The following is a 14,391-nucleotide window of genomic DNA, read 5'->3' on the forward strand; positions in this document are numbered from 1 at the left end:
TTTCGATGGTACTAAATTAACTCTTTTAGTGTCAGAGTTGACAATCAGTCACAATTTCATTTTTTTTTTAATCTGAAAATCAGCATGAGTGAAACTGTGAACATAAAATAGGAAATCATTCTTACAAGTTTAGCGAAGAACTCCGAATTTTTTCAGTCATCTCTCAGCAAATACCTACACGGTGAGTGTAGGCTACTGGTTTTTCTGATTGCATGTGAAAATTGTTTTAAAAAAGTAGATTGGCATTTTTCCTGCGTGCTTCTATATACAATATTAGCAATAAAAGGTACAGTACTCTACAACTGTAATAATTGTACTGGTATTGACTTTGGAGTTAACTTTATTTTTAATTATTTTCTTTAGTAGTACAGATAATTATTTTGTAATTCTTATATAAAATAACAAGTAATGCGAAATTTGCAGCTTAAAATGTTCCTTTAAAAATCATGGCAAATTTAACAATATTAAAATCATTTTTTACACTCCTCTAAGAACACTTTATAACTTTCATCCAAAATCTCAAATGGTATAGAGACATCTCTGTTATATAAGCATAAGAAGTATATTTTACACTTATTTCTTAGTCCTCTCCTACTTAAATGAGATAGTGGCCAATTCTTGTATCTTCATTCACAATAACTATTTCTTGTAAAACATAAGGAAATTAAGAATATGGCTTGGATACAAAGGAAAAGTGAACATGAATGTCTGCTGCCACACATGTTTTGACAGCAGTAATGGTCTGTAGAGCAGAGAAACTCAGCACTACTGTCTCAGGTTTGAATTACAAAATACAAGAAAGCTATTAAAAAGAAGTAGAAATACATAAACAAATTTATTTACAAAACCTATTTACCGGTACACTAAAATGGTGAAAGTTAACTAGAATTATTAATTAGTTTTCTTTCTTCTTCTTTTGTGTTGTCTTCTTGGAACCAAAAATGAGTGTGAACAACTTCCTGACTGCCAGGAGGAACAAGAGAATGATTGCGGCAATGAAAGCAATCACATCTAGCAGAAAATATTGGTACCATGTCAGGTCTACAGCTGCAGATCTTAGATGAGGAGCCCCTTTGTGTCTGAGGACATACTCGGTCCAGAAGATGGCAGTGTCAAGCGCAGAGAGAGGTCTGTCCCTGTAGATTTGTGCAGTGTGTCGTGCATTCTCCATGTAGCTGCAACATTTTACACCATGTTAAAATGTATTTCATACTGATATAACATGACTCCATATTTTGCAATAAGACTAGAACCATGTATCAAATATTATGTCTGTTAGGAGACCTGAAAGCCTACACTCGAATATTATGTCTGTTATATTGGAAGGCAACCAAGTTTACTTCGTTTCTGTTCATGAGATCATGTGGTGTCATTAGAGTTAGTCAGCTTTAGTTAACTTTAATCATTTGCTTTCTTTTTGTATTGGAATCTGTTTCAATATTACTGTAAATGTTTATGTTGGCTAACCAGTGTTTAGAAATAAATCTACGTGAAAAATGGAAATTTTCAATTGGACACAATTTAATTTTGATTTACATATAACAATTTACTTACTCATTGGAGACAATATTATGATGCTACAGAAATGGATTATGAGATTTTCTCGGAAATATCTACACTTTTCCAGCATTTCTAGCACCGAAAAGGAGAAATCAGACGATTACTTAGTACCGGTAGCCTATCTACAGATGCCAGTGGTCCAGAATTTCTTAGAAACGTCCAATGAAATGCACAAATATGTGTAAATACAGTATGAAACTGTCGAGTAGTTTTATAATGCATCATTATTAATATGCATAGTAAGAGGGGACTTAAACAAGATGACAAATCAAAATTTTGAATCAGTTCATAGTCCTGGGCTTAGCGTATGTGTATAATTATGAACAATATAAAGTAATGATCTTAGAGTATCAACATTCTGACAGCTACTCATAAAATTTGATATTTCTGTCTCTAATAGAAACTGAGGGTAAGTGAAAAGTTATTGTTCTAGATATGACTACACTGAGGTGTAACATTGCTGTTAAGCCAAGTGATACTGGTATTGCTGTTGTTGTATACAGTAAGGAATACTTATTAAAGTCTCTTTAATATAAAGGAGAAGTTTTTGATAAGAGCTATTGTAAAGTTTTGAACATAACTTGATTTTTAATACCCAAAATATAATGTGAAATCTTTGGGTATGTCACTGTATTTTAAATATGCATTCCAAAAGAAATATATGATTAACTTAACTCATTTGTACATAGGAATTGTTTACAATCTCATTGACTGTATTTAAGCGTAATTATTTCTGCTGTAAGAGTAAAGCAACCTTTGATGCTGTTATTTTGCGAAAGATTAATGACATACACTCGTGGAAATGGCTTTCTTTCCTTTTTTTTTTTTTTTTGTCCAGATACAAATTTTTTCTTCTTTTTCATATACCAGTACTATACAAATAGTTCATAATTTTCACATTCCATATTATTTATTTATTATTTTTGTAGTTAACGAACTTACTTGCGTGTTGCATGTAAAAGTGATTAGATCCTCCATAGAAAGTGGAAATGATTTGGGTGAGTCATGTATTGCCCTTCTGGGAGTCTCACCTTGTCGTGGTAGAAGGGCTCAGTACCCAATGAACCAGACAGCCATGCCAGTGAAGTCTAGTTCACTAGCTTACTGGGTGGAAAGAGGCGAGGGGAAGCTAAGATAGACTCACAATGGGTGGATGCGACTCGGAAGCTGTAGTGGAAGCAACGCATCTAGGATGATACTCCAAAGAACGTATCCTGCAGGCTTGGAGGCAGTAAGATGGCAGCCCCATCACTAAGCTTAACCTGCGCAGCATTCGTACTGCGGCCAGGGGATTATTCAATTACTGATCAGCTCCAAATTAAGGTAAATGGGACGGATACACTGAAGACAACCATAGCTAAACGAAACAAGGATAAACGATTTGGTATATCGGAACATCTAAATTTAGCAACTTGGAATCTACCTGGACTAGCCCAGAAACAGACAGAATTAATTCAAGAATTAAAAGATAAACATATCGATATAGCCATATTATCAGAAACCAAGAAGAAACAAAAAGGAAGTTGTGATATAGATAGTTATATAATGATATACAGTGGATTACCCATCGAGAAACATGCATCTGCAGGGGTGGCCATTATAATGAATTCAAAATGGAAACGAAGAGTACAATCTTATAACTGGCAAAACGAACGTATAATAACATGTCGTTTTAAAATAGAGAGGGGATATTTAACAGTAGTAGGTGTTTACTCACCCAACGAAGGCAGGAAAGAAGAACAGATATATTTTATAATGAGTTACAAGCAGTATTAGATGGAATAAATAAGAACGACTATATAGTTATCGGTGGTGACCTGAATGCAAGAATAGGAAATACACCTGTTAAAGACATTATAGGAATAAATGGAGAACCAACACTAAATCAGAATGGGAAAATGTTAAGAGACTTTGTGTAAGTTTCAATAAAATGAGAATAGAAAATACATTCTTTAAACACAAAGAGATACATAAATATACATGGTCTGCAAGAGGATTAAGATCTATTATTGACTATTTTATTGCGAACGAAAAACTATCCAAACTGTTCAGAGATGTAAGAGTTCTACGAAGCTGTGATATTAGCACTGATCACTTCCTTGTGAGAGGAAAGGTGGACCTTAAAACAAGATGGTATAAATTAAATCGTACAAGAAATCAAATAGAAGATACAAGATGGAAAACCAATTTACTAAACGAGGAATCAATAAGAACACTTTATAAATCTAGAATAGAATTATATATGGATCAAAATATTGTTAGCGAACACATAGAACTGTAATGGTCAAAGTTTAAAGAAATAATAGAAAAAGCTGCTTTTGAAGTATTAGGGAAAAGGAAATTACGAAGAAAGAAAAAGGGATTATACATATGGAATGAACAATTAGAAAATATACTAAAGAAGAAAAAATTATTATATTTAACCTGGCTATCAAATAAAACACCTCAAGTTTTGGAAATGTATAAAAACTGTTGCAAAGATACAAAAAAAATGATTAGAGAAGCCCACAATGTAAGCTGGGATAAATATATCTCTAATATAGAAAATGATATACACGGAAGACAAGGAACGGCCTATAAAATAATGAAACATTTGAACAAAGATGAAAAAGATATAGCAAATCTACAAATATTAGACTACAACTTATGGTTTGAATATTGTAAAAATTTATGGACTAATGAATATGAAGAAGAAATAGAATTAGACACACCTGAGATAAGAGTCAAAACTGAAATAGATAATTTAGAATTTAGGGAATTAGAACAAGCTATAAAGAATGTAATCTTCATCTTACGATGTTTGGGTGACAAGCTATAAAGAACTCTAAAAATAAGAAATCTCCGGGACAGGATGGAATAAATACAGAACTATTGAAATATATACCTGATGGAATGAAGTTTAGATTGCTAAACATTTTAAATCAATGCTGGCAACAAAAGAAAATACCAGAAGAATGGAAAACTTCATTAAATGTACCAATATTTAAAAAAGGTGATAAAACTAAACCGGAAAACTACAGAGGGATTAGCTTGTTAAATAGTGTTTACAAGCTATATACAAAAATTCTAAACCAAAGGCTTCGCAACATTATTGAAACAATTTTATTAGAAGAACAAACAGGTTTCCGAATAGGAAGGTCATGCACTGATAACATTTTCACTATAAAACAAATAATAGAAAAAAGGAGAGAATTTAATTGTCCAACATATATTATATTCATAGATTTCATAAAAGCCTTTGATAAAGTGAAAAGAAAAAAATTATGGGAAATAATGGTTAACAGAGGTATACCAAATCATATTACTGAAACATTTAAATAAATATACAAAGGTACAACTATATGTGTAAAAGAAAGAGGTGGAAATTTTAAAACAACAAGTATTAACACCGGACTAAGACAAGGGTGCTGTACATCACCCACTTTATTTAATTTATACCTAGACAACGCAATCTGAGAATGGAAACAGCGGCTAAACATTTTAAATATATCCTCTGATTATAATAGGAAGAATTTTATAATGACACTCCTATATGCAGATGACTAAGTAATAATTTCTGACAATGAAAACACACTACAAAGAGCATTATTTGAACTCCATAAAATAATTCTTAATTACAATTTTGATATATCAAAAAATAAAACCAAATGTATGGCATTTCAAGGAACTCATCCACAAAGATGTAAACTTGTATTAGACAATAATATAATTGAACAAGTAAATACATTTAAATTTTTAGGATCATCAATATCATATATTAAAGAGGTAGATATTGGAAATAAAGTTGAAATGTTTTCAAAAATATGTGGAACAATTAAAAGAACTTTAAAAAATAAAGTAAGAAAAGATACGATGATAAATTTTATAAAACTATGGCAGTTCCTGCAGCTCTATATAGTAGTGAAACTTGGACAATGACAAGTAGAGATAAAAGTAGACTACAGGCAGCAGGAATGAGGTTTTTAAGATCAGTTCTGGGAGTCACTAAAAGGGACAGAATCAGAAATGAAGACATAAGAAATCAATTACAGATTTTTAGCCTAAATGAAGGAATAGACCATCATAGACAAAAATGGCTAGATCACGTAGACAGAATGGATGAGAGAAGATACCCAAAGAAAATATTAAATTATATACCAGAAGGGAAACGAAACATAGGAAGACCAAAAAAACGATGGAAAGACCAATGAACTAATAATTTGGAGCGCGCAACAAGCCTTTGTAGGGCTTAATGCATGAAGAAGAAGAAGAAGAAGAAGAAGAAGAAGAAGAAGAATCATGTATTGTGATTCGCACACTACCTCATGTAACTTTTAACAAGATGAAAGATACAAATTTGTAAATTTTACAATAATTTAAGCTTTACCTAGGTTGCTCCAGAACGGTCCTTAAAGCATCTAGAACTTTCTGTTTTGTAATTTCTTCATAATCCAGTTTGACTGCAATGCCCTTCGCCACCAGGTTCGCGAGGTTAGTCCTCTGGTCGCCAAAGAAAGGAATTCCTACAATAGGGACTCCCCCATACAGTGCCTCCAGGGTGCCCATCAGGCCACCATGTGAGAGGAATGCTACCACATTCGGGTGTCCTGGAAAAAAATGTGTACTAGTTAAGCTGGTTTCGTATCTTACAATTGGCACATATTCAGGGCCTACCTCTGGAACTATTTTAGACATATGACAGAAAATGATGTTTTCCTGCAGATATTTCTGTCCTGATGCCTGTTCCTGATTTTAGAGAATGCCGGTTATTGTAACCCAATTTTGTTACCTATCGTAGTTCCCCAAATGCATCATGATGCTGGGTGGGCAACAGTCACATACATTGCCTGAATTTTCATGAGAAAATTTCTTCCACCATGGGGACTCGAACCACCGTGCTTTTCGTAATGCAAGCCCCAGCCTAAAGCTTTTGACCTTGACACCACGGCATGGGACAAATTGTTTAATCAAATGTCCAAAGACAGGTGATGGTTAGGTACTTATTTCTCTTCTAAAGATAACTATGCTCTTTGTTTCTATTTAAAAATAAATCTCATACAAAAGTTAATCTTTCTCAATTTAATCTAAAATATTTATTTTTGAACAGAAAGGGCACATTATGTATTAAAGATGAGAAATGTTGAAGCATGGGATTATATTGCCTGAGGACAAGTACAATGGTAGATGGAACAGATGTAAAAATGGATTGTTCTTACTCAGGATATCTGCCTGTGGACACCACTTCTCGATGTGCACGTTCTTAGGCTGTCCTGGCAATGACTCTCCTTCCCATTTCCACAGAAATTTTTGTGGTAGTTCAGCAAACGCTTGTAGGAATGCATCCCTTTTGTCAGCAGGCAGTGTCTTTGCTTGGATCACAGAGCCCAAGCTGAAATAGATAACACCATGCTCTGCACTATCCAGATATTCTTGTATGTGCTGAAACACAAAGTGAACTTACTTTAATTATGAGTAACTGCCAGCATCTCCAGTGCCTTTCACTGTTTTCTTTCAATATTCTTCATTGTTGGGTACACTCGTTTAACACTTATACTGTATAATCACTGATTAACTTTATGTATAGTATAGTAGTATAGTATAGTATAGTATAGTATTTATTAGCTGTCGTTATAGCAAAAGCTAATGACATTGTCAAATTACACGTGTGAAATTATAGTGCAAAAATGAAAATTATTCTATTACAACACTAAACATAAAACAAAATGATCACAAATACTCCTTAGAGTTTACAATTGAGAGTCAAGATTATCAAAATTAGGCTAATATCTAGATGAAAATTGTAACACACTGATCACAGATATTGATTTGATTAACAATTTATGAGAATTTCCTAATATATTACAGAATAATAATACAATTCAGAGAAAGAAACCTAAAAAATATCAACAGCTTGCTTTTCTGATTCAAAATATTCTTGTACAGAATAGAATGGGTTTCTAAGAAGCCACGTTTTCACTTTGACTTTGAATATGTCAAGTGACACTTCCTGTGCTTCCTGTGGAAACATGTTGAACATCCTACAGCCCAACATGTTAGGACTACTTTTAACTTTGGATAGTCTGCAAAATGGTATGTCCAGTTTTTCTTTATTCCGAGTATTATACTCATGTTTATCCATCCTACTGGTGAAGCCATAAAGATTTTTCTTGATGTAAAGAAGGAGTTCCAGAATATATTCATTAACAACTGTTAAGATGGACTCCTGTATGAACAGTGGTTTACAATGTGCTTTGCTTGGTTCTTGTGTGATAATTCTTATTGCTTTCTTCTGAATGAGCAGGACTTCAATAAGTTTATTGCTGTTTCCCCACACCAGGATTCCATACTTCAATATGCTATGAAAAAAAGCAAAATAAACACTTCTTAGGTACTGCCCGGGTATTTTATCTCTAATTCCTCTTAAGAGATACAGGACTCTGGACAGTCTCCGAGAGATGTATTCAATGTGGCAATCCCAGGTTAGTTTTGTATCAAGATGGATACCAAGTAACTTTACTGCCTTTTCTTCAGACCCTTCTTCTTTTTTCAATGACAAAATTAATTTTTGAGTCTTCTCCTCGTTTAAAATTAACTTATTTGCTCTGAACCATTCTGCTGCTTCCAAAACTGTATTTGAGGTTAGCTGACGCAGTTCTGCTGCACTAGTCGAACCTGTTATAAAAGAAGTGTCATCTGCATATAATGTTGATTTGGCCATAGTGTTATAACTTAAATCATTTACAATAATTAGGAATAAGAAAGGTCCTAAGATGGAACCCTGTGGGACACCATGTTGCACTTCTCCTTCAAAAGACCTGATCCCTTGAATTTCTACTATTTGTTTTCTGCCAGACAGATATGATGAGAGGAGATCCAACTCCCTTCCATTTATACCATAGTATTGTAGCTTAAGTCTTAAAATGTCATGTGAAACGCAGTCAAAAGCTTTTGTTAGGTCGCATAACGTGATCTCAGAGTACATTTTATCTTCAAAACCATTGTATGCTGATTCCAGCAGTGATAAGATAGCATCAACTGTTGTTCTACCTTTACGAAAACCAAACTGCGTATGACACAATAAGTCATTTCCTTCAAAATAGTTTGCCAATTGAGTCTTCATTACACATTCTAACACTTTTCCGAAAATAGGAATAATAGATACCGGCCTATAACTACTTGGATTCTCTTTCTCACCTTTCTTGTATATTGGGCAAATCCTCGAGTATTTTTGACTATTTGGAAATATCCCCATTTCCAGACAATCGTTGATGCACACTGTCAATGGATATACGATATAATTAATCACTTGCTTCAGGAAATTATTGGATATTCCATAAATATCTTTGCTGTTTGATGCTTTCATTTTGTTCACAATATTAACTATATCCTCACATGACGTATACTGCCATTTGAAACCTATCTCTGGCACTTGCACAGGTGTGCTTGTTAGAAGAACTTCTGCTGTTATATGTGAAGAACTGATCTCTGAAATGATATGCTCCACAGATTCAAGAAAATACCTGTTCATTTCATTGGGTTCAATTGGTATATTTTGATTTTTGACACCTTTGTTACATTCTGTCTTTATCAAGTTCCATGCAGCTCTACATTTGTTGTTGGATGATTCAATGAAAATAGCATTTCTCTGTTTTTTTGTTTTTATTAATGAATCTTTGTAAGTTTTCCTTGCTTCTTCACTGTGTAATATTAGAAAATTATCTGGCTGATCAGTTTCGAAGTGGTATTCTTAGGCTTCGGACAATGAAGAATACCATTTCGAAAGTAGTCAGCCAGATAATTTTCTATTGTTAACACAGTAAAGAAGTTATAAAATTAATCAGTTTCAGTATTCCTTTTGTGGTTAGGTGTCTTATTATGAAAATCAGGGGCATGGCAGAAAATCATTGATCAGATCATTGATGAGCTGATTCTGTTCCGTACAATTTATAAAGCTTTTCATATTCTCATTTAAATCTTTCTTATTGGTCACTGTGCTAGGTATTAGGTCGAGGATTCGCAGGTTCATACTTGAAAGGAATGCGTTTTTAGGCAGAAAATATCTTAAGTTCAGTCCCCATTAGGCGAAAAATAAATCTATTGTTATTAGTATCATCTCGTTAATCCAGCTATAACTTAACTTCATCTTTTCTATTTTCCGTTGAGTAATATGGCTACTCCAGCTTGACCTTCTTGGACAGTGCTACATATCTATGAATTTTTTTTAATATGTCTTGGGTACCTTTAAGTTATTTCTTACTTTCTGTTATGAAAACAAGTTTATTTTTATTTATCTTAGTATGTTTCCTTTTTCTTTTCTGGTTATCACGCGTACATTCCAGGTTACAATAATGAGATGTTCCAAAATGCGTACCGTTTCTACCTAGTTCGATTTCTGTTTGTTCTTTTCAGATTAATGTGCCTAATTACTTTAGACTGTTCGGTGTTTTTTTTTTTCTTTTTTTTTCCCCCCCACTTTGACTGCATCACGAGCACTCCGTAAGGCTAACTTTGTGTGTGGGGTGACCACCTCCAAGTCTGCAGGGTGATTTGATTGCGTCACCGCCACTAGACAAGTAAAATGTTCTTCTTTCGTGATACCGTATTTCTAGACTTTATTTAAGTTTTATTACTTCTTGTATCAATACCAGTATGATTACTTTGGATCTGTACTGTAAATTAGTTTCCACATAAATTCCATTTATCAGAATTTGGATTCTTGATTTTTTTTAGTAAGTTAAGAGGACTTAGGATTTAATAATTGGTTTACTGGACGTGGAAGGGATACTTATTCCAAGATTTGTTTGGTTATACAAATGCGAAAACATTTTTTTCTCTTTTAAACTATAAAATTGCAATCTAGGTTTAATTATATTCTCTAAATAACAGAATAAAGGAATCTTCTGTATAATAAAACCAATTTAAGATATAAACGAAAACATAGTTTTCCAATGAATCTCAGCCCAGTGTGGGGAAAATGGGACTGAAATAGCTATTAAGTTAGCAAAGAGAAAAACTAAAATCAACACAAAACCAAGCCAAAACATTTTTCATCCGAATCTAGCCTAGTATATGTGATTATAAATGTAGTTTAGGTGAGGAATGTTAAGTTAGGTTCGTTTAATTTATTATTTTATTAGGTAGATATGTTCAGCTGGTAGAAAAGAGTAGCTCAGGTAGTATAGGCAGGGGCGTATTTTGCGGACTACCGGGGCTACCGGCGGTAGCCCAAGGAAATTACAAAAGAAAAAGTTTATAATATAACATAATGTAATAATTTTGTATTATTAGTTTTACCACAGTAATTAAAATTAAAGTAATTGTTAGATTTATATGCACTCTCTGCTCTCGAAAAGAAACAAGTTGTCAAGGCGGCATCACTGGAGAAACCGCTTGCTACGTGAGGTAGCCTGTGACCGTACCGCGCACACTGTCCGGTCGCACAACTGCCCATCCCCCTGCTCTCTTCTGTTTCCATCGTGCAGTGTAAGGCCGGGTGAGTTGCCGCTCTCGTGATCGGTTTCTTCGCAGGTGCGAAGCAACAATACGCATAGCACGCTAGCTCATGAATGTAATTGTGTTCTTGCAGTGCAGTATTTTAAATTTGTGATTTGTTCGAGTGTCTAAGAGTTATATCAATTGTGAATTATTAAGTTTTTAATTTCCCAATTAAGTGATATTGTGAAAAATATGGCAGAACAAATTTCTGGAGAGGTTTGTGTTGAAAATGACTGTGTAATAGAAGGTTTATTAAAAGTGCCTTTTAACCGTCGTACATACAACGAGGAAGTTGAAATTGTGAAAATGGAAAGACCAACTCCTGAGTTAAATTTGTCCATGGACGTAAAAGAAAAACAGCGTGAGTACACACGCCATTTCACTTCAACATCATATGGTAAGTGGAATTGGTTGTGTAGTAGTTCTAAACTGTCTAAACTATTTTGCTGGCCATGTTTGTTATTTAGCCGCGAAACTAATGTGTGGTCAAAAGAGGGTTTTCTAATATCAACTCCCTTCGAACGGCAGTCCTAAAACACGACAAATCAAAAGCTCATATTTGTAGTAGCATGAACTTTGCAAACTTTGGGAAGACAAGAATTGATTTACAGCTAGATAAGCAAAAAGCTCTACATATCAACCAACACAATGATCCTGTGGAAAAAAAAGCAGGGGATTTTACTGCATCTTATTAACGCAGTCTGCTTTCTAGGAAAACAAGAATTGGCTTTTCGGGATCATAATGAGAGTGTGGAATCAGACAATAGAGGAAATTATATTGAATATTTAAGTTCCTTAAGTGAATTTGACCATTTACTGGCCAATCATCTTGAGAGTTCAACAGTATTTCGTGGTACTTCTCCCGCAATTCATAATGACTTAATATTTGCTATAAGTGGGGTTATGATAAAGAACATAAAATCTGAAATAGAAGAAGCACCTTTTGCGGCCATTGTTGTTGATGAAACAAGTGACTGCTCTAATCAGAGTCAATTGTCCACTGTTTTAAGATACGTCGATAGTACTGCCAATGTTCAAGAACGGTTTATAGGATTCACAAATGTCAGTTCGGGCAAAACTGCTGCTGCTTTGTTTCAGCATGTGGAAGGTGTTATAGCAGAATACAATGTCGGCAATAAGTTAATTGCACAGACATACGATGGTGCTTCAGTTATGGCGGGAAATATTAATGGCTTAAAAACAAAAGTTCAAGAAAAGTATCCTCAAGCACTATTTGTCCATTGTTATAGCCATGATCTCAATTTCGTTTTGCAACAAACTACTTCATCCATTCCAGAATGCCTAATTTTTTTCAAAACACTGTCGGGTTTAGCTGCATTTTTCTCATCATCTCCTAAAAGATCAGAAAAACTCAAGAATTTATGAAAAAGAAACTCCCAAAAGTAGCACCAACTAGATGCAATTTTACATCTCGGCTTGTAAATACAGTAAAGTAATACAGAGAACAACTGACTGCTTTCTTTGAAAATATCATTTGTAATGACTCTGAAGAAAACTGGGATGATGATGTAATTGTGCAGGCTCAAGGATATTTGTATTTTTTTCACACAGTTTCAGAATATATTTCTTCTTGAAGTCAATGCTAGAGTGTTCGCACATACAGATGTGCTCTACAATATTCTTCGGACAAAAAGTCTAGACATAGCATGCTGCTTGCAAGAGGTATCAAAGTTAAAAAATACTATATTCGAGTTCATACGTAGAGAGTTTCCGTCCATATGGAGTAATATGGAAAATGAAAATTCTTCAGCCAATACAATGGAACCACCATTAAAGCGAAGAAAAGGAGATGATGAATTGAAATACAGGCAGCTGTACTACGGCATACTAGATCGTATGCACATGGAAATTACTGACAGATTTTCTGATTATGGAAAGCTTCAGTTCACATATCTTCTAGATTCTCAAAAATTTTCTGCTTATAGAGAAAACTTCCCGAATGAGGCACTAAACAAATTATTTCAGTCCTATAACAGTCACTTTGATCAAGTACGTTTGAAAAATGAATTAAGTGTAATATATTCAGCAGAGGTCTTTGATTTTTCGAACAAACCTATCCATGAAATATTATCTGCCATATATGAAAACCAGTTGAACCAAGTTATTCCTGAAGTCCTTAAATTGGCAACATTAATTGTGACAATACCAGCTACGTCAGCATCAGTAGAAAGAACATTTTCTGCGTTGAAGAGAATAAAATCCTACTGTAGATCAACTCATACATAAGAACGTTTATCCGGCTTGGCACTGATGTCCATTGAAAAGTCATTTCTACAGAAACTTCGCAAGCGGCCCAACTGTAATTGCAATGACGAAGTCATCAAAGTATTTTCGTCCCAATCAAGACGTCTGGAATTCACATATAAATAGGTAAGGAATTTTATTATAGGGATTTTACAATATATTTTGTGTAATAATAGGTTCAGTGGTAGCACAGGCCCTTAAACCAGTATACGCCACTGAGTATAGGTAGAAAACAATAATTAGGACAAACTAGATAAATAGTGTAAATTAAGCTAAGCAGGACTGCTTTGGTAAATAGAATAGAATGGTGGGTAGACATAGGTAATAATAGGATAGCTTATGTAGGGAACTTAGGTTAGTGTAATGCAGCTTAGGTAATTATGTTCTTTTTTTTTGCATTTGTTATGGTAGCATGTTGCCAATATACAGTGAGTTCTCGTTGTTTCTGTCAGCTGACCAGCAACTGGTTCACTACTACCGGTACTGCTGCTGCTTGTACCCACAATCTCATAGAGCTTCAACAGATTAAAACTTACTACAGGTACTGTGTATTAATAACATTCAGTAGGCTTACTCACAATACTCGCTGCTGGAAGTGTTTCCCATTTTCATGATTCATAATTTACATCACAGAACCTGTTTCATTAAACTTTTCCACTAAATTTAGTATAGTTTTTCTACACGGAATTGAGTAGACACGAAATTTACTTCTAAAGTTTACCTTTGTTGTAACGTTATCACACGATTCCTCTTCCTAATATTCGTTTTCAAAATTGGACATTCCTGTTTTATGATTAACCACAAAAGATACCAATTTGACTATTCCCACGAGCTCATCTCCCCTTATCTGCATGGCTAGTGAATTTCCAAATGCTTAGTTTATTTTATCACTCCTGACGTTTATGTTATCTTTTAGACGTTAGTTCTTTTGTGTACGTGAGAGGCAGTGATAGAGATCATCACGTGAAAGCTGCATGCATGGTGAATCCCCATCCGCCAAAATCGGCTGCCAGTCAAGTTTGTTCTTGACAGCCAGCATAAAAGACACACAGTGACTCAGCTAAGAATAAGTGCTGTTTTTTGTGTCATGTT

The 14,391-nt window shown here is 34.2% G+C and overlaps 2 protein-coding genes across 3 annotated transcripts in view; one reads left to right on the plus strand and one right to left on the minus strand.

Annotated features, from left to right (window-relative positions):
* Positions 1-14,391, plus strand: part of LOC138699638 (UDP-glycosyltransferase UGT5-like) — a 63,171-nt gene that overhangs the window by 14,991 nt on the left and 33,789 nt on the right. The window lies entirely within an intron of this gene.
* Positions 323-14,391, minus strand: part of LOC138699634 (UDP-glycosyltransferase UGT5-like) — a 28,876-nt gene continuing 14,807 nt past the window's right edge. For both annotated transcript variants that reach the window (XM_069825664.1, XM_069825665.1), the window contains 3 exons: positions 6,756-6,978; positions 5,927-6,146; positions 323-1,175 (listed from right to left, as the gene is read on the minus strand). In XM_069825664.1, the coding sequence (XP_069681765.1) occupies positions 896-1,175; positions 5,927-6,146; positions 6,756-6,978 (723 nt within the window). In that variant the 3' untranslated portion in view covers positions 323-895. The remainder of the gene's footprint in view (positions 1,176-5,926; positions 6,147-6,755; positions 6,979-14,391) is intronic.

The sequence above is a fragment of the Periplaneta americana genome, chromosome 5, assembly GCF_040183065.1.
Source record: "Periplaneta americana isolate PAMFEO1 chromosome 5, P.americana_PAMFEO1_priV1, whole genome shotgun sequence".
In the NCBI taxonomy this organism is placed as follows: domain Eukaryota; kingdom Metazoa; phylum Arthropoda; class Insecta; order Blattodea; family Blattidae; genus Periplaneta; species Periplaneta americana.